At 37.1% G+C, this 27,422-nt stretch overlaps 1 protein-coding gene across 1 annotated transcript in view; it reads left to right on the top strand.

Moving 5' to 3' along the window:
* The window catches only part of LOC140241088 (uncharacterized), a 93,135-nt gene extending 68,694 nt beyond the window's left edge, over window positions 1-24,441 (top strand). Inside the window, exons 13-18 of the mRNA XM_072320854.1 lie at window positions 1,768-1,950; window positions 7,915-8,097; window positions 10,809-10,991; window positions 12,985-13,167; window positions 22,124-22,301; window positions 24,413-24,441. Coding sequence (XP_072176955.1) covers window positions 1,768-1,950; window positions 7,915-8,097; window positions 10,809-10,991; window positions 12,985-13,167; window positions 22,124-22,301; window positions 24,413-24,441 — 939 coding nt within the window. The remainder of the gene's footprint in view (window positions 1-1,767; window positions 1,951-7,914; window positions 8,098-10,808; window positions 10,992-12,984; window positions 13,168-22,123; window positions 22,302-24,412) is intronic.
* Window positions 24,442-27,422: the final 2,981 nt, after the last annotated feature.

The following is a 27,422-nucleotide window of genomic DNA, read 5'->3' as shown; positions in this document are numbered from 1 at the left end:
GCCATCGTCCTCCATTGACTTAACTTTCCTTTTTATGTAGATGTGCTTGCTCGTGATATACACGGGTGTAAATGATATTTCAAAGTTTGCCGAGTACCGTAATTCGTTTTCACTCTCAAGAAAAAAGAAGATGAGACAGTCAACCAGACGGAAGGGAGACAAAAGACGGGAAAAGCCTTATAACAAGCGAGAATAATCTATAGAAATGCAAAATTTTGATTTTTTACTACATTGACTAGGTTCTGGTCATTCGCAGCCTGTTTTTTTTTTTAACACAAATTATGTGTGTTCTTAGATTAGTGATTGGCCATCTACTTCAGAATGTTACGTATTCACTGTTGACTATATAAGCCCAGAAAAAAAGAAAATGTGGCTACTTTAATCACAGGACTGCAGTGCCTCGAAGAATTCAATGATAGGTCCATTTTTGTCATTGAAAAGTGTACTGACTGCCTTAGAATAAAGCACGTTCGATAGGTATAGAATTGAATCATGAATCGTGTCAGTAGACTTGTTGGTTGTAGTATTTCCTTGAAAAATAATCCTCAGCTTACTGCAATCAATCACTGCTATGGTTCCCCCACCCCATGAGCGCAACGCTCTTTGCGTAGAACATTTCTTAATCGCCAGCGTTTATTCAAATATTTTCACAATGTAACAACGCTACCAGGACTTCCCTGGATATCATAAGCTTTACAGGCCTTGACGATCACGGAATCCTTTAAAGACTTAAAATTACACTTGCTGCAAGAAAAAGAAGATCCGCTTGGTTTGTATCCTTATGTATCCAAAAATAGTAAGAGAAAACTTTTACTGCATGATCCGGAGAAAACTTGTTGTTGTTTATTATTACTACCGTATGTGAAAAAAAGAAATACCTGGGCCCTGTCTCATACAGCTGTCCGCAAAGTTGCGAACAACTTACGAGCGACTAGTGGTATATTCTTATGTGCTATACTTATAAAAAATAATCAACATAATTCAGCACAAGAACTGATCACCATTCGCTCGCTGGTGGTTCGTAACTTTACGAAAATCTTTATGAAACACCCCCTGCAATCATGTTTCTGGATATGGAAAAAAAAGAAGAAGAAAAAGACCGTATTCTTTTTTTTATGCCGTTGTCTGTATTATACAACGTATATCATTTCATCATTTGGTTTTCTGTTTGTTAGAGGCTCAGATCTTATATGCTCATAGAACAATTTCAAGTACATCTGCTTATGTGACCGATGGGGTTCGATAAACCTTTCATTTATGACATTGTGGATTTATGATCTGGGCGCAATTAAAAAGGTTTGAACATTGGGATCATGAACTTTGCTTAAAATGAGCCATATTTACCTCCATTAATCGTAAACAAAATTGTAGGAATAATCTTACAGCATTATTGTTGTATTTATATGTACACATACTTTGTTCATACCTTCTGCTTTTGTTGATTGGCCTATGAAAGACAGTATTTAAGTATCTAAACTTATTGAAATGTTCTGCCAATGCGGCTTTTAAGTAGCGTTGATTAAAAAAAAAAAAAAAAAAAAAACTCTCACAGAATTCATGAACTACGAACGTCAGAGAGTTGAAGGAAGTTTTGCTTTATCTCATGTATACCGATGACTTTAATTTCATGAAAATTGAAAACGCGTTCTATCGTTTTCATTTGTATTGCACCCATATGTTTCAATGAAAGTACTTTGTTTTGCCTTATTTACGTGCTGTTGTTGTTTCTAATGACATATTTTGCTTTTTTTCTCTGCGTTTCCTCAGATTGTAAATCTGACGTTGCATTTTCAGAGCAGTGACAGAGATTGTAAATATCACTCCTCGATGGGAGGAGACTTGACCCGATTGGTGTGTACATTGCCAAGCCTTCTGACATTCAGTCTGACATGCGATTTCTGGCCTGAAAAGTTTTTCTCAACAGCCGCTGACTCAGCATCATCATGTCAGGTATAGTCAACAAAACGTATGCATGATTTATATTTCCCATGCCTATGATCCTCTTTGATTAATATCTCTTTTTCTAGTCACTCTTGAGACTTTTGAACACATTATGCAAAAGCAAAATGTTATTTGCACGGTCATTCAGGAGGGACTTCAAGTAAAAGCAAACAGAACAGCTAAAATATTCGATAGGAAAATGCTTGCTAGAGTTTGAATAATTTAGCGGAAGAGTGAACATCGCATAAATGCAGTGTTTACGATGACAGGGTTTCACCTAATAGTCGGTTGAGAAAAATGAGGGCGTTAAGTTGCCACTAAACCCATAGTTTTCAAGACAACTTAACGCCCTTCTCATTCTCACCAGACGTCATGGGGTATTGATTTATTATACTTCATAGCCATCGTCCTCCATTGACTTAACTTTCCTTTTTATGTAGATGTGCTTGCTCGTGATATACACTGGTGTAAATGATATTTCAAAGTTTGCCGAGTACCGTAATTCGTTTTCACTCTCAAGAAAAAAGAAGATGAGACAGTCAACCAGACGGAAGGGAGACAAAAGACGGGAAAAGCCTTATAACAAGCGAGAATAATCTATAGAAATGCAAAATTTTGATTTTTTTACTAAATTGACTACGTTCTGGTCATTCGCAGCCTGTGTTTTTTTTTTTTTTTAACACAAATTACGTGTGTTCTTAGATTAGTGATTGGCCATCTACTTCAGAATGTTACGTATTCACTGTTGACTATATGAGCCCAGAGAAAAAGAAGAATATGTGGCTACTTTAATCACAGGACTGCAGTGCCTCGAAGAATTCAATGATTTTTTTTTTTTCAAATCATTTTTGTCATTGAAAAGTGTACTGACTGCCTGAGAATAAAGCACGTTCGATAGGTATAGAATTGAATCATGAATCGTGTCATTAGACTTGTTGGTTGTAGTATTTCCTTGACAAATAATCCTCAGCTTACTGCAATCAAACACTGCTATGGTTCCCCCACCCCATGAGCGCAACGCTCTTTGCGTAGAACATTTTTTAATCGCCAGCGTTTATTCAAATATTTTTCTCAATGTAACAACGCTACCAGGACTTCCCTGGATATCATAAGCTTTACAGGCCTTGATGATCACGGAATCCTTTAAAGACTTAAAATTACACTTGCTGCAAGAAAAAGAAGATCCGCTTGGTTGTTATCCTTATGTATCCAAAAATAGTAAGAGAAAACTTTTACTGCATGATCCGGAGAAAACTTGTTGTTGTTTGTTATTACTATCGTATGTGATATAAAAAATACCTGGGCCCTGTCTCATACAGCTGTCGGTAAAGTAGCGAACAACTTACGAGCGACTAGTGGTATATTCTTATGTGCTATACTTATAAAAAATAATCAACATAATTCAGCACAAGAACTGATCACCATCCGCTCGCTGGTGGTTCGTAACTTTACGAAAAGCTTTATGAAACACCCCCTGCAATCATGTTTCTGGATATGGAAAAAAAAAAGAAAAAAAAATCGTTTTCTTTTTTACGCCCTTTTCTGTATTATACAACGTATATCATTTCATCATTTGGTTTTCTGTTTGTTAGAGGCTCAGATCTTGTATGCTCATAGAACAATTTCGAGTACATCAGCTTATGTGACCGATGGGGTTCGATAAACCTTTCATTTCAAGCCATGGATTACTCCACGTGTGAAATCCCTGATTCAGCGGAGACAAGTTGCCTTCCATAAGAACAAGAACGAGTGGAGAAAATTACGCAACAAAGTCCAACGGGAAATCGTGAGCGCCAAAGTGATGTTTTATCGCGATCGCGTACAGAACCTAAAACGCGAGAACCCATCTGACTGGTACAAATTTCTGAAAGTTATGACCTCCCAAGAGAAGAAGGAGACTACCATAACGGTGCCGGGCATCTCATCCTCAGACAAAGCCGGGATAGCCGATGCCGTCAACTGCCACTTTGCAAATGTCGCTGACGATATCCCCGAACTTGATCTCTCCAGTCTTCCTGCGTTTCTCCCCTCACCTGTGCCGATCCCTCACGTTCAACCCTGGGATGTTGAAAGGGAATTGAGGCGAATAAAACCTGGCAAATCCGGTGGGCCAGACGATATCCCTGCTCGGATTATTCGGACTTTTTCCGTTGAACTAGCTGAACCATTGTGGGAAGTGCTAAACTCGTCATACGAAAGCTGCTACGTACCACACCAATGGAAGGATGCAATTGTGTGCCCAGTTCCTAAAGAACAATCACCAGCACCTGTGGACAAACTACGCCCTATTTCTCTGACTAACCACTTTGCAAAAATCCTTGAGCTGTTCGTCTACAGACGCGTTATGTCAGAGTTAGCTCCTCCCCTTGACCCAAAGCAATACGGAGCACGTGCTGGACATTCCACTACGCATTGCCTGGTTGACCTGATGGACTTCCTCTACAGGAACATGGAGACCGCCGGCCAAGAGATTACTGTTGTGTCAACTGATTTCAGCCGCGCATTTGATCGGGTCGACCACACAATCTTGGTGAGGAAACTCGTGGACTTACAGCTTTCCCCATCGATAATCAGATGGATCTGTGAGTTTCTCAATAAACGTAGATGTCGTGTCCGATACCAAGGAGCGTTGTCACCATGGCAACCTGTCACAGCCGGCGTCCCACAGGGTACTCGTCTGGGTCCTGCATTGTTCCTCGCTCTGATCAATGACGCGTTGTGTGGTGATCTTGACAGCAGATGGAAGTACGTGAATGACATGTCGCTCGCACTGTGCCCTGATCGCTGTTGCAACCCATACAACCGCATGCAGGATGTCCTCACCTCGTTGGAAGATTGGTGTGACAACAATCGTGTGAGGCTCAACCCCAAAAAGTGCAGTGTCATGAGGCTTTCCTTCGGGAAACGAAGCCTCCCAGATTTCGATTTTACACTTTGCAACGAAGTAATGAACGAAGTCACGTCTGTGAAGCTCCTAGGCGTCATGATACAAAGTGATCTCAAGTGGGAGTGCCATGTCCGTACCATGGTATCGCGGGCAAACCGTCGCATGCACATGCTCCGAATTTTGAAATCATTTAACATGCCTAGTGATGATCTTGTGTCTGTGTATATTGGGTTCATTCGACCGCTTCTGGAATACGCGTGCCCAGTGTGGCACTCAGGTCTCTCGGTCGCACAGGCAGGTGTACCTGAACCCGTCCAGAAGAGGGCACTGAGGACCATTCTACCGCACTGCAACTACGAGGTAGCACTGGAAACAGCCCAAATCTCCAGCCTAGAAGTGAGACGCGAGGAGTTGTCTCTGAAATTTGCGCAGAAATCGGCAAACTCTGTACACTTCCAGAAATGGTTTGTGTTGAATGCGTCCTCTCGAAAACTCAGACACACAAAGCGCTACATGGAAAAAAGATGTCGCACTAAACGCTTTGAGAATATTGCAATTCCTTACCTCACAAGGCTGTTGAATTCTAAATTAATGTAAATTATTTCTTAATTGTTATCCCGGGTTAAGATTACTGATAAGTCTCTGTGTGGTGAATGATGACACGCCCTTCATACTCATTCCTTATTTTTTTCCTCTCTCTCCTTCAGCCTTTTACTTCTTTCTTGTTCATAAAATGTCATCAAGGTCATAATTTTTATATCATTACCCGATTACATAGTACAAATGAGTTCTATCATGCTATTTTCTTAATGGACAACTTTCCCGATCACTTCCCTATTGGACTTCTGAGTAAGGTTGTACATGCATCTATGGCTGTGTTCGTATATGTATACCTATTTGTGTATACACACATTCACATATTCCTTTCTTTATCTCTCCTTCTCCTACTCTATCTTTACTAGACCCCTCATTTACCCATTCTACCCTGGTCTTTCCATCTGTTTTACCATCAGGTGAAAGCCTTCATTCACCCTGTTATCATTTTGATGGGGCCACCTTCCCTTTCACGTTGTTGTATCTCTTTATCTTTGCAATTTTTAAAGTGTGCGGTCCATGATAATATGTATGTATGCATTTATTACTGTGAAAGCTAAATAGGATATAAATGTGTCATTTTTTCATTCTGGATCCCCATACAAACGTCTCCATTTATGTACATGCATATGACTGTGTATGTATGTACAGTATGATTATACCTTTATATGCATGTATTACATAAACGTCCAAATATTGACCCTTTTTTTATCCAGTTTGCCTTGTCCTTCCCATCTGCTCCGGCAGGCGAAATTTTTCACTGATGTTATTATTTTGATGGGGCTATTTTTCTGATTATGTTGCTGTTCATTACCGATTATTTTTCTATTTTTTTTTTCAATATCTACTAAAAATAGATGCGGTTTATGATATCAGTTTTACTGAGAAAGTTATGTAGAACATAAATATGTTATTTTTTAACTCCCCCCCCCCTTACAAAGGTTCGTCGTGTGTACATGCAAATGACTGTGTATTTGTGTGTATTGTGTACACCTGTATATGTATTGTATACACATATCTAGTTATTCCTATCTTTATCTCTCCTTCTCCCCTATTCCTCTCGTATCTGTACTCCACATCTCTTCCGTATTGATACTTACGTTGAGAATCACTCTCACAACGTTATCTTTTCCCCATATTTCTGCAAATTCTGAATGGAGAAATATGAAATTTGTATCCATACTTTTGGACAGTTAGACGAAATTTTCTGTGAATTTGATGTTGTTATTTAGATGATGTTTAAAGAAGAATGTGGGTTACGGGGCTTTGGAAGGGTCGGTTGAGAGTGCTATATGTAGGGTATATAAGTCATATGTGATAACTCAGCCATCAGAATGAAATTTTGTTATGAAATGTAAAAACAGTGATTTAATTATATTGGGGGTTGTGCAATCACATTTCGAGATACCTTTTATTTATCAGTCATGTAAACCTGATGTTTTGTGTATGATGTTTTGTAGTTTTAATGGAGTAGAGGCAAATCAGTCGTCACAGTATTTTTTGTGTAATTCTGTTTGTTTTGACAAATGAGGAGTTTATTTGCAAAAGGGGCTAGATCCACTTTTAGTACTTTAGAGAAAAACTGTTTTGTTTGTGAGAATTTGTATACAAGTGTATGGAAAATCAAAATCTAATTTTGCTACAATTTATATTCAAATGTTTGTCTGGGTTTGAAATTTTCACTGTAACTAACTTAAATGAAATTCTGTGCAGTGATGCTAATAACTCAATTTTCATCAAAAATGGATCTAACCCCTTTTGCAAATGAGCTCTTCAAATGCGGAATATGTTCTTATCTTGCATAATGCTCAACTTATTGATTTGTGTAATTATGATATTTTCCCAAGTATTTCTATCACACGTGTAAATGCTTTATTCTGTAATTGTCTGAATGTTTGAATTTGTATGTACATATTTTATGTTATGTTACACGCAATTTAGCCCTTGAGCTACGAGATGTGATATGAAAATATAAACCTTTCAATAAAAATTATGACAATGTGGATTTATGATCTGGGCGCAATTAAAATGGTTTGAACATTGGGATCATGAACTTTGCTTAAATGAGCCATATTTACCTCCATCAATCTTTAACAAAATTATAGGAATAATCTTACAACATTATTGTTATATTCATATGTATACATACTTTGTTCATACCTTCTGCTTTTGTTGATTGGCATATGGTGGACAGTATTTAACTATCTAAACGTATTTAAATTATCTGCCAATGCGGCTTTTAAGTAGCGTTGATAAAAAAAAAAAAAAAGACTCACAAAATTTATGAACTACGAACGTCAGAGAGTTGAAGGAAGTTTTGCTTTATCTCATGTATACCGATGGCTTTAATTTCATGAAAATTGAAAACACGTTCTATCGTTTTCATTTGTATTGCACCCATATGCTTAAATGAAACTGCTTTTTATGCTTTATTTACATGCTGTTGTTGTTTCTAATGACATATTTTGCTTTTTTTCTCTGCGATTCCTCAGATTAAAAATCTGACGTTGCATGTTCTGAGCAGTGACAAAGATTGTAAATATCACTCCTCGATGGGAGGAGACATGGCCCGATTGGTGTGTACATTGCCACGCCTTTGGATATTCAGTCTGACATGCGATTTCTGGCCTGAAAAGTTCTTCTCAACAGCCGCTGACTCAGCATCATTATGTCAGGTATAATCAACAAGAAGTGTGCATAATTCATATTTTCCATGCCTACGATCCTTGTTTGATTCATTTTTTTTTCTCGTCACTCTTAAGACTTTGATCACATTATGTAAAATCTGAATATTATTTGTACGGTCCTTCAAGAGAGACCTTAAGTAAAAGCAAACAGAAAAGCAAAAAATATTCGTTAGTTAAATGCTTGTTAGAATTGGAATAATGTGCGGGAAGAGTGAACATCGCATGTATACAGTGTTTTCGATCACAGGGTTACTTCATGGTATTTTGACAATACAATGAATACACTTTATACCCATCGTCCTCCATTGACTTAATCTTTCTTTTTATGTAAACGTTCTTGCTCTTGCTGTATACACTGGTATGGATAATATGTCAGAGTTTGCCGACTACCGTAATTCGTCTTAACTCTCAAGAAAAGGAGATGAAACTGTCAAAGAGAAGGAAGGGAGACGACAGACGGGGAAAGACGAATAACAAGCGACAATAATCTTGAGAGACGCACAAATTAGATTACAGACTCAATTGACTGGGTTCTGGTCACTCGTAGTCTGCTTTTTTTAACACAAATTATGTGTATTCATAAATACAGTCAACTTCGGATACCTCGACGTCGGATAAGCCGAATATCACTTACCTCGGGGGCAAAATGAAAGTCCCGATTGTTCCTATGGAGTTTCCGTGTATTAAAATTCGCGTAGCTCGAAGAAATAACTCGAAGTTCGGTTACCTCGAAGTGAAATCTACTGTCCCGATCTTAATTAACTTATTGTTTTTCCCAGCATGTAGCTCGAATCGAATTGCAACATCACTCAGCATCTCCGATTAAGCGCGCGTGGACAGCGAAGAAGACACGTCACAAATCTTTTCACACCCGACCAGAACAATCGCGCGCCCAAAGAAATACCCGGTACACAGCTGACAAGAAAAATCCCCAACACCTACCTACACACGTACACGGTATGCACATAGCACCCTTGCCAATGGAGTGCTTACGATAGCACTCTGCCCATCATCTTCTTTTCTTTAACCACTGTGTTTTAATTCTTGATCATGATAGTCATACCGCGCGCGTAGAATTCTAAACCGTCGTGGCGCACCTGCGTAGGTGTTGGATGTTGACAGTTATATCTTTGGCATTAATCACGGTCCACTGCCCAAACATCAATCTCCTGCGTAATGCCTTTTTTAACTTTTTTTTTTTTTTGCCTTTCACGAAGTAATGTTTCATTTATTCTTTCAGCAATGCGATTATGAAAATATTGTGGAACATGATGTGGAAGTATAGGCCGAGCATGATAAAGAATAGAATAGACAGGGCTCCACACTAACTTTTATCGGGCCACCAGTATCACTAATCTTTATTTTTGGTGGTCGAATTTACTCGAAATTAAAATTAGAAAATCCAATCATCTTATTTTGTGTTTTAAGATTTAGCAAATAGGCGTATAGATTATTATAAAAGTTGATGCCTAAAAATTTAGGAGGTCAAAACTTACGTTTGAAATGAAAAAGTGGGAGCATTTGCCGACATCTGTTAGCATCCGACATTTGTTTTAGCATTGTAAAGAACCGAAAGTTACCGTTATTCATTTCTTATTGTAAAAGCAATCATCCAGCATTTATTAGTCTGTTAGCACCTTACGGAGCCGAATATTACCGTTAATCATTTTTAAATGTAAAAGCAAACAACAGACATTCATTTTAGCATCTTACGGAGCTGAATGCTATCCTTATCCATTTCAAAACGTGAAAGCAAACATCCGCTATTTGTTTCAGCATCTAACTGAGCGGATTAATACCGTTAATCATTTCCAAATGTAAAAGTAACAATCTGTCATTTATTTTTGCATCGTACGAAGCAGAATATTACCGTGATTCATTTCAAACATACGACATTTGTTTTATCATCGTACGGAGCCGAATTTTACTGCTGTCCACTTCCGAAAGTGAAATGAATCATCTGACAATATTATTTTATGATGCATCGTACGGAGCCGAATGTTACTGTTTTTCATTTTTGAACGTCGAAGCTGACATCAGACGTTTATTTTACCATCAAACGTAGCTGAATATTACTGTTATTCATTTCGAAATGTAATAGCAAATATCCAATACTTTTTTTAGCATCATATGGGGCAGAATATTACTGCTATTCACTTTCAACCATGCCAAACGTAAAAGCAATCATTCGAGATGTATTTTAGCATCTTCCGGAGCTGAATGAACAATTTCGAATTCATCTGCTTATGTGACCGATGGGGTTCGACAAACCTTTCATAAATGACATTGTGGATTTATGATCTTGACGCAATTAAAAGGTTTGAATATTGGGGTCATGAACTTTGGTTAAATGAACAATATGTACCTCCATTATTTCTTAACACATTTAACTATCTAAACTTATTCACATTCTCACCCACTGCGGCTTTTAAGTAGCTTTAATTCAAAACATGACTACGAGCCTAAAAAAAAAGGAACTCTCACAAGATTATAAACGACGAACGGCAGAGAGTTGAAGGGAGTGATTGGTTTATATCATATACCGATGGCTTTAATTTCACGAATATGGAAGGCGCGTTCTATCTTCTTCATTTGTATTGCACCCATATGTTTAAATAAAACTACTTTGTTATTCCTTATTTACATGATATCGTTATTTCTGATGACATGTTTTGCTTTATTTCTCTGCGTTTGTACAGATTTGCAATCTGACGTTGCATTTTCAGAGCAGTGACAAAAATTGTAAATATCACTCCTCGATGGGAGGAGACTTGGCCCGATGGGTGTGTATATTGCCACGCCTTCGGACATTCAGTCTGACATGCGATTTCTGGCCTGAAAAGTTCTTTTCAACAGCCGCTGACACAGCATCATCATGTCAGGTATAATCAACAAGAAGTGTGCATAATTCATATTTTCCATGCCTATGATCCTTATTTGATTCATTTTTTTCCCTCGTCACTCTTAAGACTTTTGATCACATTATGTAAAATCTGAATATTATTTGTACGGTCATTCAAGATAGACCTCAAGTAAAAGCAAACAGAAAAGCAAAAAATATTCGTTAGTTAAATGCTTGTTAGAATTAGAATAATGTGCGGAAAGAGTGAACATCGCATGTATGCAGTGTTTTCGATGACAGGGTTACTTCATGGTATTTTGACAATACAATGAATATACTTTATACCCATCGTCCTCCATTGACTTAATCTTTCTTTTTATGTAAACGTTCTTGCTCTTGCTGTATACAATTGTATGGATAATATGTGAGAGTTTGCCGACTACCGTAATTCGTCTTAACTCTCAAGAAAAGAAGATGAAACTGTCGAAGAGAAGGAAGGGAGACGATAGACGGGGAAAGACGAATAACAAGCGACAATAATCTTGAGAAATGCACAAATTAGATTACAGACTCAATTGACTGGGTTCTGGTCACTCGTAGTCTGCTTTTTCAACAAATTATGTGTATTCATAAATAAGTGATTGGTCATTTACTTTATCAGAATGGGAACAAATATTTACCTTTTACAAAAAGCACAGAAAAGAATGTGGCCATACATTAATCACGGGACTGCAGTGCCTCGAACGATTCAATAATTCGCTTTTTTTTTGTCATTGCAAAGTGTACTGACTGCCTGAGAATAAAGCACGCTCGATAGGTATTGAATTGAAACATGACTTGTGTCATTAGACTTGTTGGTGATAGTAATTCATTGACAAATAATCCTCAGCTTACTGCAATCAACCACTGTTATGGTTCCCCTCACCCCATGAGCACAAGGCTCTTTGCGTAGAAAATGTGTTAATCCCCCACGGTTATTCAAATATTTTGATTTGATTTGATTTATTTCTGCTTAATTCCGTTACATCAAATATGGTTATGTATATACACGACATTTATGACAAACAGTTTATCGACACATAGTTTTCACAATGTAACAACACTATCAGAACTTCACTACTGAAAGCATTACAGGCCTTAACGATCACGGAATCCTTTGAAGATTTAAAATCACACGAGCTGCGAAAAAAAAGAAGGCCCGCTTGGTTTTTATCCCATATGTATCCAAAAATAGTGACAGCAATTCGTACTACATGATCCCGAGAAAACTTGTTTTTGTTTGTTATTATAATCGTATATGAAAGCAGTACCTGGGCCCTGTTTCATAGAGCTGTTCGCAAATTTACGAAAAACTTACGAGCGACTAGTGGTATCTTCTGATGTGCTATACCTATCAGAATTTACATAATTCAGCACAAGAACTGATCACCAGTCGCTCGCTAGTCATTCGTAACTTAACGAACAACTTTATGAAACAACCCCAGGAATTATGGTTCATGTCGATGAGATTCGACAAACCTTTCATTAATGACATTGTGGATTTATGATCTGGGCGCAATTAAAAAGGTTTGAACATTGGGATCATGAATGGTTAAATGAGCAATCTTTACCTTCATTAATGCTTAACGAGATTTTGAGAATAATCATACAGTATTATTGCTGTACAATGTATTTATATTTTCACAAACTTTGTTCGTACCGTCTGCTCTTGTTGATTGGCAGATGATGGAGAGTAATTAACTATCTAACCTAATTTGAATTCTCTGACAATGCGGCTTTTAAGTGGCCTTAATTCAAAATATGACGACGAGACTAACAAAATTAACAGCCACAAAATGTATAAACTACAAACGGCTAAGAGTTGAAGAGAGTGATTGTTTTATCTCATATGCCGATGGATGGAAGGCTCGTTCTATTTTGTTTCCTTTGTATTGCATCCATATCTTGAAATAAAACTTCTTTGTTATTCCTTATTTACATGATATTGTTGTTTCTGATGACATGTTTTGCTTTATTTTTCTGTGTTTCTACAGATTTGGAATCTGACGTTGCATTTTCAGAGCAGTGACACAGACTGTAAACATCACTCCTCGATGGGAGGAGACTTGGCCCGATGGTTGTGTACATTGCCACGCCTTTGGACATTCAATCTGACATGCGATTTCCAGCCTGAAAAGTTCTTCTCAACAGCCGCTTACTTAGCATCATCATGTCAGGTATGATCCACAAGAAGTATGAATAATTTAAATTTTCCATGCCTATGATCCGTATTTGATTCATTTTTTTCTCGCTACTCGTAAGACTTTTTATTACAATATTTACAATGAGAATATTATTTGTACGGTCATTCAAGATAGACCTCAAGTAAAAGCAAACAGAAAAGCAAAAAATATTCGTTAGTTAAATGTTTGTTAGAATTGGAATAATGTGCGTGAAGAGTGAACATCGCATGTATGCAGTGCTTACGATGACAGGGTTACTTCATGGTATTTTGACAATACAATGAATATACTTATACCCATCGTCCTCCATTGACTTAATCTTTCTTTTTATGTAAACGTTCTTGCTCTTGCTGTATACACTGGTATGGATAATATGTCAGAGTTTGCCGACTACCGTAATTCGTAAAAACTCTCAAGAAAAGAAGATGAAACTGTCAAACAGAATGGAGGGAGACGACAGACGGGGAAAGACGAATAACAATCGACAATAATCTATAAAAATGCACAAATTAGATTCCTGACTCCATTGACTGGGTTCTGGTCACTCGTAGTCTGCTTTTTTTTTTTACACAAATTATGTGTATTCATAAATAAGTGATTGGTCATTTACTTCATCAGAATGTTTTTACCGTTTACAAAAAGCACAGAAAAGAATGTGGCTACATTAATCACCGGACTGCAGTGCCTCGAACGATTCAATAATTCGTCTATTTTTGTCATTGCAAAGTGTACTGACTGCCTGAGAATAAAGCACGCTCGATAGGTATTGAATTAAATCATGACTTGTGCCATTAGACTTGTTGGTGATAGTAATTCATTGACAAATAATCCTCAGCTTACTGCAGTCAAACACTGTTATGGTTCCCCTCACCCCATGAGCACATGGCTCTTTGCGTAGAAAATTTGTTAATCCGTCACGGTTATTCAAATATTTTGATTTGATTTGATTTATTTCTGTATAATTCCATTACATCAAATATGATTATGTACACGACATTTATGACAAACGGTTTATCGACACATAGTTTTCACAATGTAACAACAATATCAGAACTTCACTATTGAAAGCATTACAAGCCTTGACGAACACGGAATCCTTTGAAGGTTTAAAATCACATGAGCTGCAAAATAAAAGGCCCGCTTGGTTTTTATCCCATAATGTATCCAAAAGTAGTAACAGCAATTCGTACTACAAGATCCCGAGAAAACTTGTTTTTGTTTTTCCACAAGAAGTATGCATAATTCAAATTTTCCATGCCTATGATCCGTATTTCTATCATATTTTTTCTCGCTACTCTTAAGACTTTTAACACATTTATGTAAAATCTGAATATTATTTGTATGGGTCATTCAAGATAGACCTCAAGTAAAAGCAAACAGAAAAGCAATTCGATAGGTAAATGCTTGTTAGAGTTTGAATAATGAAGCGGAAGAGTGAGCATCGCATATATACAGTGTTTACGATGACAGGGTTTTATCATGGTGTGTTGATGATTATTATACTTCATACCCACCGTCTTCCACTGACTTTACCTTCCTTTTTATGTTTTTTTTTCTCATACAAATAATGTGTATTCTTAAATTAATGATTGATCATATACTTCATCAGAATGTTTACAAATTCACTGTTAACTATAAGCACAGAAAAGAATATGGCTACATTAATCACTGGACTGGAGTGCCTCGAACGGTTCAATAATTCGTCTATTTTTGTCATTGGAAAGTGTACTGATTGCCTGAAAACAAAGCACGTTCGATAGGTATTGAATAAACTTGTTAACAATAGTAATGCATTGAAAAATAATCCTCAGCCTACTGCAATCAAACACTGTTGTTGACCCCTCTGAAAACCAGCATTTTACTGACGAGAGTGTTCCACCCCATGAGTGAAAAATAAAAATTGAATTGAAAATTGAATTGTTATGGGTCCCCCCCCCCTTGAGCACAACGCTTTTTTGCAGAGAACATGTAGAGATAATACCCCACGCTTATTCAAATATTTTCACAATGTAACAACACTTTCAAGACTTCACTATTAAGAGATTTACAGATATTGATGATCTCGGAATTCTTTAAAGATTTAAAATCACACGAGCTGTAAGAAAGAGAAGGTCCGCTTGGTTTTTATCCCATATGCATCCAAAAATAGTAACAGTAATCTTGTACTACATTATCCCGAGATAACTTGTTGTTGTTTGTTATCATCATCGTTCGTGAAAACAATACCTGGGCCCTGTTTCATAAAGCCGTTCGTAAAGTTACGAACAACTTACGAGACTGGTGATCAGTTCTGATGTGCTATACTTATCAAAAATTTTCTTATTCAACACAAGAACTGATCACCAGACGCTCGTAAGTTGTTCGTAACTTTACGAATAGCTTTGTGAAACAACCCCAGGAATCTTGTTTCATAATGTGGAGAAAACATATTGTTTGTTATGCAGTAATATATATATATATATATATATATATATATATATATATATATACATGCCTATTCTTTTACATCATTTCGTTGTTTTTTTTTTAGAGGGTTCGGACCTGTTATGCCCATAGATTAATTTCGAATTCATCTGCTTAGTGTACAATGGCGTTCGATTAACCTATCATTAATGACGTTGTGGATTTATGATCTGGGCGTTATTATAAAGGTTTTAAAACTGGGATCATGAACGTTGGTTAAATGAACAATATTTACCTTCATTATAATCCTTCACAAAATTGAAGAAATAATCTTACCGCATTATAATTCTATTTCTACATCTCTATTCACCATTTTCAGAACGTTGCAGAATGCATGCGCTCTTTCCAGTATTTAGATAGGTTAGGGGAGTCTATTTGAATGGAGTTATACATCCTTTTAAAGTTTAGAGTCTACTCTTTCAGAATCTGCCCTTACTGAAAATCACTGTCTGGCGGCTTTTTGTTGGTTTTGTGGTGCAAGGTCATATATAGGCTTTATGTTATTGAAAAACATGTCTGTCACAGCAAACCACCTCTCTCTGTTTTCAGAGCGACGAGAATCTGGCATTGCCTCGGTCATAAAACATGACTAATACTAACACCCATCTCGCGAATGAGTTGGCTGCACTAAATCTGTACGTAGGGAGTGTATAAGACATCCCCACAGACTTTCTTCGTACCTTCTGCCTTTGTTCATTTGCATAATTATCGACAATCTTTACTATGTGAAATTATTTCAATTTTCTACTAATACGGCATTTAGGGAGCGTTAATTTAAAATATGACGATGAACCTAAGAAAGAGGAACTCTCACAAAACTTAAGAACTACAGACCTGTACGAATGGCAGAGAGTTGAAGGGTGTGATTGCTTTATCTCATATGCCGATGGCTTTAATTTCGCGAATATATTTGAGGCACGTTCTATTTTCTTTATTTGTATTATTCCCATATATTTAAATAAAACTACTTTGTTATTAATAACTTACATGATTTTTGTTGTTTTTGATGACATATTTTGCTTTGCGTCTCTGCATATTATGTAGTGTTGATGATGACAGTGTTATCTCATTCTGTGGTGTGTCAATAATTCATACCCGCCGTCCTCCACAGACTCAACTGTATTTTTTTATGAATATTCTTGCTCTTGCTGTATACACTGGTATAGATTATGTCAATGTTTGCCGAGTACCGTAATTCGTCTTAACTCTCAATGAAAGACGATGAAACTGTCAAACTGACGGAAGGGAGACGACAGACGAGGAAAGACAAAGAACAAGCTACAGTAATCTTTAGAAATGCCAAAAATTAATTACTGACTCCAATGAGTGGGTTCTGGTTTCTCGCAATCTGTTTTAACACAATCCAGCTTTTGTATTCCCATATTAGTGGTTGGTCATATATTCCTCTATAAAGTAAACGAATTCACTGTTCACCTCAAAGGCAGAAAAGAATGTGGCAAAATTAGTCACCGCACTGCAGTGCCTTGAACAATCACAATTGTTCACATGAGTGTAATAATTGCCCCACAATATCCGTTTGTTATAAGTTATTTAATGAAAGTATGATGTGGCATATATCTCTTATCCTGGCATATCATTGAATATGGCATCATGAGAAGGCCTGATTAATTATCGTTAAAATGACATCTAACTTGCTATGATTGGGACAGGTGTTCTTAGAATGTGCAAAATAGCTGAGTATGGAGAAAAATCACAAGCAGAAAGTCGCAACAATTCTGCTATTAAAATGTTTGGTTGAAAAACGCCACTGGATTACGCAATGCTGAAATGAAAGCACTTTCAAAAACTCCCATTTCCTACCCTTTATATAGATGACTGCTTGGTCAACCTTTATTCTGTCTACAGATACTACTGCAGTTTTCAATTCATGGATGAGGCCTGGAATCCAGTGATAATCTCACAGTGCATTATTTTCAAGAACATTCCTTCCCTGACACGGCAATGCAAATGGGAATTATACTGTTTGGCATAACACGTTTGCTCTTTTTTTGCAATCTGTAACATTTGACCTTTCCTCATACTCAGTCGTACTGTGCATTCCTACTGTGCATTCCATGAATACATTATGTAAACAAGCGAGTTGGCGTTGCAAAGAAAATTAATCAAGCTTTCTTATGTCGAATTTGAATGAAATAATGTAGTTGTAAGAGAAACATGATCTATCAAATTAGAAATACAAGGTTTTTTGAGGAATTTAGTAATTTGTAGAGGAAGACATATTAAAGAAACTCACACCACCTGAACTTCACCCCTCTAAATAAATATATTTCTTTCATTTAAAATGCGTTGTCCGCATTATATTTTTCAAAGAGGTATTGCAAATTTACTTGCAATTTCAAACTGTTTCATTTTTTCGAAGGATAAACCCCCAAGATCTGGTATGAAACATTCATTTTTCAACATATATAAATTTATGTATTCATAAGTAATAACATGACAAACATAGCAGTTTCAGAGAGTGCTTCCTTACCAAAATCAGAAAACGGATTTGGATCTGATTTCATGCAGAGATGCCATTAGTAATAAACAACACTGCTGGCACGCATCGACCTAAAAGAGCTAAAATGTGTAGGCCTATAAACTCTCCATGCGACATCGCACATGAAAGATGTTACTTTGAGGATTATTGTTTGGCAAATTTATCCAGTTTTAGTGTGATATGTTCCTATTTCTGTAGTAGCTTTAGGGAAATACAGTTTTCGAAGGTACCACCACACCTGTTTCATAATATGTTAAACCACGAACAAGGAAGAAAAATTCAGACAAATTACCGCCCCGGCACAAATTGTCACCCCCTGAAACAGGCGTCAAATTGTGCGTGGAGCTAACGGCACAAATTGTCGCCCAAGCATAAATTGTCTTCTGGCGACAATTTGTGCTCAGGGCTGACGGTACAAGTTGTCGCCCGCCCTCGAAGCACATTTTTTTGGTAATCATTTTTGATATAGTCATTGATATTCCGACGCAGAACTTACATTGCTACATCCATGCAAACAAGCCGTGTTAAAAGTCATGGTGAGGTTTTAAGGATGTATGTAAATGCCACTGCGCCTACATCCTGAGGCAGGATTTTTACGGCACATTTTGGTAAATTGCACATTTTGGTAAACGAAATTTGTTACCAAAATGCTAACTGAACATCCATGGATTAACTTGAGAGTTGACTCGGTCAAGGAATTAATGTGATACGTTCCTGCAGTAAAGGTAGACAATACACTTTTTAGCTCACTTTTCGATCACTTTTTGTTTTTAAGGGGATCATCTATAGGGGGATGGGTAATAATATTGCCCCCATCGGGATCCCCCCCCCCGGGAAATAGGTAGAAATTTGTGTTCCAGACCAAAAGGCATTACACGTAAGATATGTTGTACATGAATATCTTTACAGCTGAAGAATTAATTTGTTTATCGGAATGCCTACTCTATCAACCTTGGAGACCGGGAAGGGGGGGGGTGAATATATTTTCATCTTTTTAAGAACCAGTGGGCGGATTTCAGACAATCAGACTTGGTGAGGATCACTCTTAGGGGGTAGGGTCCCAAAGTTGTAAGTAATTATAGGTCAAGTGCATTGGTAGGATATTTAGCATTCCGAGTAAGAATTCATTTAAAGTGACCAATAATTGTTCAATGCAGCACAAGTGTTCAGTGCTAGTAATTTTGTGGGGGGGGGGGGGGGTTAGGGCATTTTTCTGGCATAGATATGTCAATGTATTGAGACCCTGTGTTGCCATAGCACTTCATAATACTGGGTCATAGGTTGCAATACAGTTTTAATTTGTTTTTGTGATGATTGTGGAGCAGCAGAAAGTTACCAAAATGTGCCGTCAATGTCCTGCACATTTTGGTAAATTTGCCAAGATGTGCCGTAACAAGGACGTTACGGCGACGTTCATTTCAGCTGCTAGTTGCGCGCCGTGGTATGAGGACGCTTACGCACAGCTGATAGCATCAACACTGCGTTCACAGCCATGTTCACAGCAGCCCCTGAATTGAAGTGCGCTGTGTTTTTTGAAAGCTTAGAGACTTGTGCATGACAAACTTATTTCTTTTCCGGATTAATTCGTAAAAGCGGTAAGCCAACCATTATTCAGGAATAGATTAAGCCAAGATCTCCCACTAGAGCTAATTCAATAGGCTGAAATGATCTTTCCAGGGTGTTTTTAGCTGAAAATTTACGTACCGTCGTGATACGTAGTGAATCATAGAATTGTAGTGCTCGTGGTGTATTGTTTCGATTGCTGAATACCTTTTTTTTTTATTATACCGCAATGATTTTATTCGCTGAATGAATTGAAATCCTCAATAATGTTAATAAGCCTTGAGAATTCATAAAGTGCAGCCAGTTCATGCTTCTTTTTAGGTTTTTTTTTTTATTTCAAATGTGTAGTTGAAATCTATCATTGCTAAAGATATGGAGTGGCCATCTGTTCATGAAAAACATTTTCCATTAGACTTGAAAATTTCGCGAACTCAGTTATGAATAAACACTAAACAAAAACTATTAAAGCTGAAGGAAAGAAAGATATAATTCACAGGGGTGAATGTTCAGATGCGAGTTTCTTCACTCTGTCTCCCTTTACAAATTAAATTTGTTATGATCGCAACTGCTGAAAAAACAAAAGACGATTCAAACATACTAAAAAAAAAAAACATGAATTCAGTTGCAAGAACAAAAGATCAATGAACTAGGTCACTTTCCTTCCGTTTGCGTGTGTGCCACACACATGCACACAGTTATGGCTTCTGACCATTTGAGCAATGAGAATTAAGGGCTTTCTATAGCTCAATCGTAAGATCAACGGGCTAGAAATCCATAGGTCTCGGGTTGGAATCGCGATGGTTGTTCGCTCATTTCTTTCCACTAAGATATTATATGTATTTCTGCTCAGTTTGTTTGTTTGTTTGTTTGTTTTTTTTTGCTGCTTCCGTGATCAATATCTTTTTTAAATGAAAAAACACATACTGCAAAACTTTATCGCAACAGGGATTCGCATGTGCAATGTATCATCGTTATTTTTTTTTTCATTTTAGCACAGTCATATGACGTATGTTAACATTCATCTTAACAAAATTGATTAGCTATGGATAATGCAAGAAAGCAGTTAACCTTATTCTCTAAACATCAAACAATAAGTCACTTGTAAAGGAGCGAACAAAATTTATTAATGTAACCAGGAGCCCTTTCAGTGAAGAAAATGATACATAGAGAAATGGCAATTGTAATTATTAGAGAATACGTGATGAAAATTGTATTTATCAGTGAGAGTGGCAGGGAATATTAATTGAAAGGGAAGGACACCTAGAAAATAGGAAGGGGGTTTTAATTGGAGAAATGACATTGCTCACAGAAGAAAAGAGGTACTCATCACAAAGAAAGCGAGACCATCAGCGGAATGAGAACATCACTTTTTTTTTTAATTTCATCAAGAGAACGGGGCACTCAGAGGGAGAAAAGGGACAATTTTTAGATATGATGTTACTAGCGTATCATCTTTATCTGATTAGGCGGGCCTTTGGATGAGGAGAAAATGGGATCTTACTTATCTTACAAGTTAACAATTGCGCTGAAGGATTTGTGAATATCATTATATTAAATTCGATACCCCAAAATGTAACGAAAGTATGTTTCTCGTGGAAGGTTACCATTTGGGATGCACGTTTCGCACGACCAACGTTATAAGAAATGTGTCTTTTTTTTCCTGTCTTGTTGTTTGACGAATTTGACATTCATTTTTTGCGTTTTTTCGTTGTTGTTGCCGTGTTGGTTTTTCTTTTGTTTTTAAATGAAGTTCGACGTGGACAAGTTGGGAGCATGTAGTTACAGAAATTATTTGGGTTTGAGTCTGTATAAAAATTACGCATGTCGCGAAGTATTCTTAAATTGGTTACGGAAAGGACTTTCTGCCCTAATTTGACGAACTGCCATAATGCTGGGAATTGCAGGTACATGTACCGAATTCATTGAAACTACGAGAAGGATTGAGTCGACTTCTGATGTATCGTTCAGATAGTCCTTTAGTCTTTGTTATAAGTACCTTACATGCAAATAGACGGCCAATTGAATAACAATTACAATATGGGATGATACTGGAAAAAATATAATGTGGCAAAATATTTGACTCCACAACCATTGTATATTAAATTACGACTTTGTTTGTTTATCCTTGGTTAAAAAAAAACAAATATCAACTTTAATTCGCTGTTTTTTTCTCTTTGGTTCCTATTCCCCTTTTGATTTAAAACAAATATTGAACAATCGTTGAATTGTACAATGAAAAGAAACCAAAAACAGGAGAGTAAGAACTTCCATACACCCGGCACTAGACTGTTATATTTTGATATCATTAACTCTTATATGTATTTCTTTTAGACAAGCATTTTAGATTATTTGATATTGATCTTAAAAGATTCACATCCTCAGACATCTACGTGTTTGTTGTTATTTTTCTCCTTTTGCATGCAGATCCGCGAGCTTAAAATGCTGTCACACCAAAGTTGGGAATCAATGCCAGCAGCATCAGCAAACCTGGCTGAATTTCTTTGTCGTCTGCCTCTTCTCAAACGTGCCGATCTCAACTTCCAGAACCTACCTGACATATTTTTCGCGACTATGGACTCACATGACACACGCAATAAAGCAAGTATTAGACATAGTATATTGTGTTTATCGATGAATAATGTACGTACAGTCAGTCCGCAGCGTGTGCGATAATGAGGCACGAACGACAATTTTATTCAGAATCACGTTTACGCAGTTTGTGCCCTTGAGACTGACGAGATTTCGCGATACTTTGCGAGAGTTTTTGCAGAGGTCGCAACAACAGCTTTCATAGCTTTCGCAGTGCATTGTTTTACCCAGGATGATTAGGTATGTTATAGAGCTGATTATGCTCATTAATTTGATACCTAATTTCCCTATTTTTGATGTCAATATAGTAGTCAATTTTAGCATCAAAGTAAACGATTATTTTGCCAATGTTCAAGAAGCTTTTAGATCATAGTTTGATGTTTTGCTAGTTCCTGACTGGTATTGAAAATAGATCTCCGTAATTTCTTCGATTTCACAATCGTGAAACTTGAGCGAGTATGATCAATTAAAAAACGAAGAAGGGCACCATTTTTAAGGTTGTGAATTTTCCTGTTGAAAACAAGGCAAATAATATTATGTTTTCTTACTGGAAGTGGGGTAGTGAATGAACACGCGTGGAATGTGTTGTTGATACCCAGACAATGGTCGTGGACAATGGCAAGGATTGGAATGTTTCATGAGGAATTCCACTATCGCAGCTAGTCTTTGTTCATTCTGAAATGTGGTGTGTGCAAGCACATGGAAACATGTGCTTACTTCTTTCATGTGCATGCATTTCACCCTGTGTCAAGAATTCAGACTAGCAGTGCTCGGGGCAATCCACATGAATAATTGATTAAGCATTCATGTGCCTGGCAGCAGAGCTCGGGACAGGTGGCAGCCAGGTCCATTGTTCAGGGTCATTGTAAGTGCACACTCACATACACATCATTGGTTCCTGTGTAAAGTTCAAGTTTTGTACAGAGAGTGAAAATTCGATCACAATCTGGAACCTAACATTTAAAACTCACAACATTGAGTCAGCAGCCAATGGATACTACGCAATGCGACACGCCGCGTCTTGCGACAGATTTCTACCAATCACAGACCCGGAATTCCGGTGCGAATGCGAGGATAATCTTTTTAAACTCGACGCTAGACATGTCTCTGAATTTTGCTAGTTCCTGACCCGTATTGAAATGAAGAGGGAAAACGTGCCCTTATTGTGATACTATATACCTTAGCGGACATAGTCTTCACCATATTTTAGAGGGGCATGAAAGATTTCAGGTTAATTTTTTGGCGTCAAACGTGAAGGAATATTTTTGAATACAATACCGAACTTCGAGAGGGATTTTGATATTCTTTATTCTTCTTTTCCGTTTATTTTGATCATGAGCATATTTGCTTATGTTTTCTCTTTCAGTCGATACTAAAAGTGTCGAAAACTGACGAGAAATACTCGTTCTACACGGATTTGTTCATGACCATGTATCTGCTCATTACGTATGCAAGCACCGCTCAGCCGTGCATACGACTTGATTAAATACGTGCGTTTCGCTCACGCTGCGGACTGACTGCGTACTGAGTAACCTTTTAGCAAACATTAACATTTATTACACAAGATTATTATTTTTTTTTTTCGAGATCCGTCTGTTCAGGTAGATGCAATTTGATAGTAGTTCCATGTTATTGTCTGAAATAGTAGTGTAGCTGGTGTACTTAACTACGTCGAACAAGTTTATGCCGGAATTTTCATTACAACGAAAGACAAATAAGGTCCCCAATTCATAATCTATGATCGCTTCATTATATACTTTACAGCTCAGCTATAACGAAACTTTTATAAAACGCTAGGAAATCTATGTTAAATCTCACACACCTTGACATCATAATCACATGGAGTTGGCTTCCTGTCATTCGTCCATAATCCATTGAAGCCTGTGTTAAACTAGGAGAATATGTTTCGAAATATATAGGTATTTTTACCGATTTATTTGCTTTATTTCAGTAAATTTGATTTATCATTTCTTATTAGCATGAACGCAAAGTATAATTGCTAAACTGTGTTGCTTTATTTGTTGATTTAAAAAAAAATCATTAAGAGCAAAATAAAAATTGGTTTAAATTGCTACGGGAAACTTAAAAGATCTATTGTGTTTTTGTTCATTATGCTACAGGAAGAGGGCATAACTATCGGCGGAAACCGTTAAGAGAGTTGCTCGCTGACTATCAAGGAAGGAAGGCACACAGGTAAATGTTCTTTGTGCTTTGATGTTATCTTATCAATTGTGAAATGTAGTCTTAATCAGACTGAGTTATGTCTATTAATGTTTTTACATTATTGAGAAGATTGTATTTCGTTCGTCGTGTATCATATCCTGAAGATTAAATAGAATGTTTTATTGGATAGCCAGTTAGAAACAATAGGAAAGTAAAAAAAAAATTTAACCCTCGGTTGTAAACAATGTACATACTGTAATTGAATAAACTAAACACCGTGAACAAATTTCACGCATTTTCGATGACATATTTTTCCATTCAACAGATTATTAGAACGGGAGAGAAATTGTAATGTCTCATATATTTGGATGACGGCATGACTATGATTGTAATACGGTCTAAAGCGCATATGAGGCGGGCGCTGCTCTCTACTTTTCTCTTTGATCACGCTTTCGGCCTGTCATTTCCTTTATCATGATCTACAAGGAAAAGACATTACAACATTTATCTATAAAGGGGCATAATGTGCCATAATATAATATGTACACTGTCATACAGTGCCATATGATAATTGTGATGTGATAAAACATAAATCTTCTGAAATAGGCCTACACTGTATTACCTTTGCAGAAATTAATCAATTACCTCAACATAAAAATGCAATCTAAATGATCATTTCATCGACAGAAACGTGTTGGGTGTGGTTCAAAACTAGAAAATAGGTTCAGTTCGTGTACCATACCTTCAAAATATACTAATCATCGTTTGCAGTACTTTAAACATGATGGCTTGATTGTGTGTGTATATATATATATATATATATATATATAAATACCCTGCACCACAAAAACATGATTTTTTAGACAGATTCCGAAAGAGCAGACTCTAAGCTTTTAATGATACTGTATATTACTCAATTCATACGGACTCTCTTAACCTATCTAAATTTTGGAAAAAAAAAACACACACACCATGGAAAAGTGTGAACTGAGAAAAAAAGGCATAAGGCTCCTAAGTAGGCCTATACGGTCTATTCCAGAGCTTAATCTTTACCAAGCCGTGCTGTCTGTGCGATGAATGGGACAAAACAGAGGATATAAACCATCGTAGCAACAACAATGGAGGAATTTCAGATTAAGCTGGAACTGAGCATGCTCTGTTATAACATTCTGTCCATAGTAAATGTAAACTCAATATTGACTTGGTTGAACTATTTCACCTCTTTTGAGTCATCAGGGGAAAATCCAAGGATGTGACTTTTTCTTGGTTTTGTGATGCACGTCATATATATTATATATATATATATATATATATATATATATATATATATATATATATATAATTTACCAGTCTCGGCTTGTACCTTTTTACGCTATTCCGTTTATCAAAGTTGTTTTATTTTCCCTTTCTCTAATTGACCACCGTCACTTAGAAAAATTGTCAGATTCGTTATAATGCATTATTTGGAAGAATCCAATTTAATGTAGTCATCCACGTTTTTATCCAAATGTACGGGACTTTTAAGATTTAAAAATGTTTTTCTCCCTAACAAAAATCAGAACCAACAGGATAATCTTAGATGATATCCAAAACCAAAGAATGACACTATTACTTTTTGACATCGACCGCCGATATTCGACGTGTTTGTCCATGGGTTTAACATGTTTAAATGGACGAGAAGTATTTCTTCGCGCACACCTTTGTACCAAAATTAAAATGACCGGTTATACCATACCAGGGGAGAAGAGAGAAAACAGAAGTGCTGGTTCATCCTAATGCTTCCAGTATTGATAACTCTGATCACGATCTCTTTTGGTGAATATATCAAACTCCACACCTCAACCGTGTTCTGGGGGAGGGGACATTTCATAAAGCGTTTTTTTTTTTTTTTTCCGACCAATTTGTCGGACATATTTGCCCTCAGCAAGTCTAATGCAAGTATATTGGTAGCTTCTAGCCGTTTGTCATAAAAATATCCTACCAAAAGGCTTTATGAAATCCCCCCCCCCCTTGGTTTTCGGTCATCAAAAACTGCCCTTAACAATCACCTTCGTGTCTCGTATTTTAAAGGAGTGCGAAAGAGATGAGAAAACAAAGATCCTCGGAATATCGTCATTATTCGGGGTATATGTTTCATGCAAAAACTGTCATTCTTTAATAGCAAGTCATCCTTTGTGGCGATCAATTATAAACCCTTTTTGAAGACATAGCAACGGCGTAAATCCATACTGAGGAGTGGGGGGGATGGTCACCATCACCACGATTACAAGCCCATAACCGGACCGGCGCAGCCTTTTTTTTTTTTTTTTTTTTTTTGGGGGGGGGGGGAGAAGCTTTGTGCCCCCCTTTACCCCCCCCCCCCCCCACACACACACTTTACAGGGATCGGATGCCCCACTCTTTTGCATGAAATATAAAGTGGGAGAAAAGTGGCAGCAACAACATAAAGACTTTTTGTTCTTGTTGCTTTTTTTTTTTTTTTTTTTGCTTGTCAGACGACTTTCGGCGGAAAATCAGACCTTAAAAGTATGAAAACATTTTTTTTTTTTTTAAATATCTGTGAGAGGGAGCGGAACGACCGAACGGGGGAAGGGTGTGTATGGGGGGGGGGGGGGGTATCCCTCTCCCACACGAGGAAGATTTTGCATTTTCAGACCTGAAATTCAGCGATCTGGTGCTCACTTGTGGTGAAAATTTTGTTTTCTTTTCTTTAAAAAAACAATACGAAAATGAAATATTCACAATACATTATTGAATGACAAAATCGTGGTATTTCAGCTCTTGCTGTGCGACATCACTGTGAAGGCCTACTAAATAATGGGGCCTATCATCGGCGTAGACAGGATTTGATCTTAGGAGGAGCGGTTATGTGAGGGAACGAATCAAGCGAGGGGGGAGGGTATGGTAGGGGGGTTTCCCCCTCCTACGGTGAAATCTCTTTGCGTTGAAAATTTTGACATTTTTCAGTCCA

This window comes from Diadema setosum, chromosome 17 (assembly GCF_964275005.1).
Source record: "Diadema setosum chromosome 17, eeDiaSeto1, whole genome shotgun sequence".
In the NCBI taxonomy this organism is placed as follows: Eukaryota; Metazoa; Echinodermata; class Echinoidea; order Diadematoida; family Diadematidae; genus Diadema; species Diadema setosum.
Note: the sequence above shows the minus strand (reverse complement) of the source record. Positions and strands in the feature narration are given on the sequence as shown.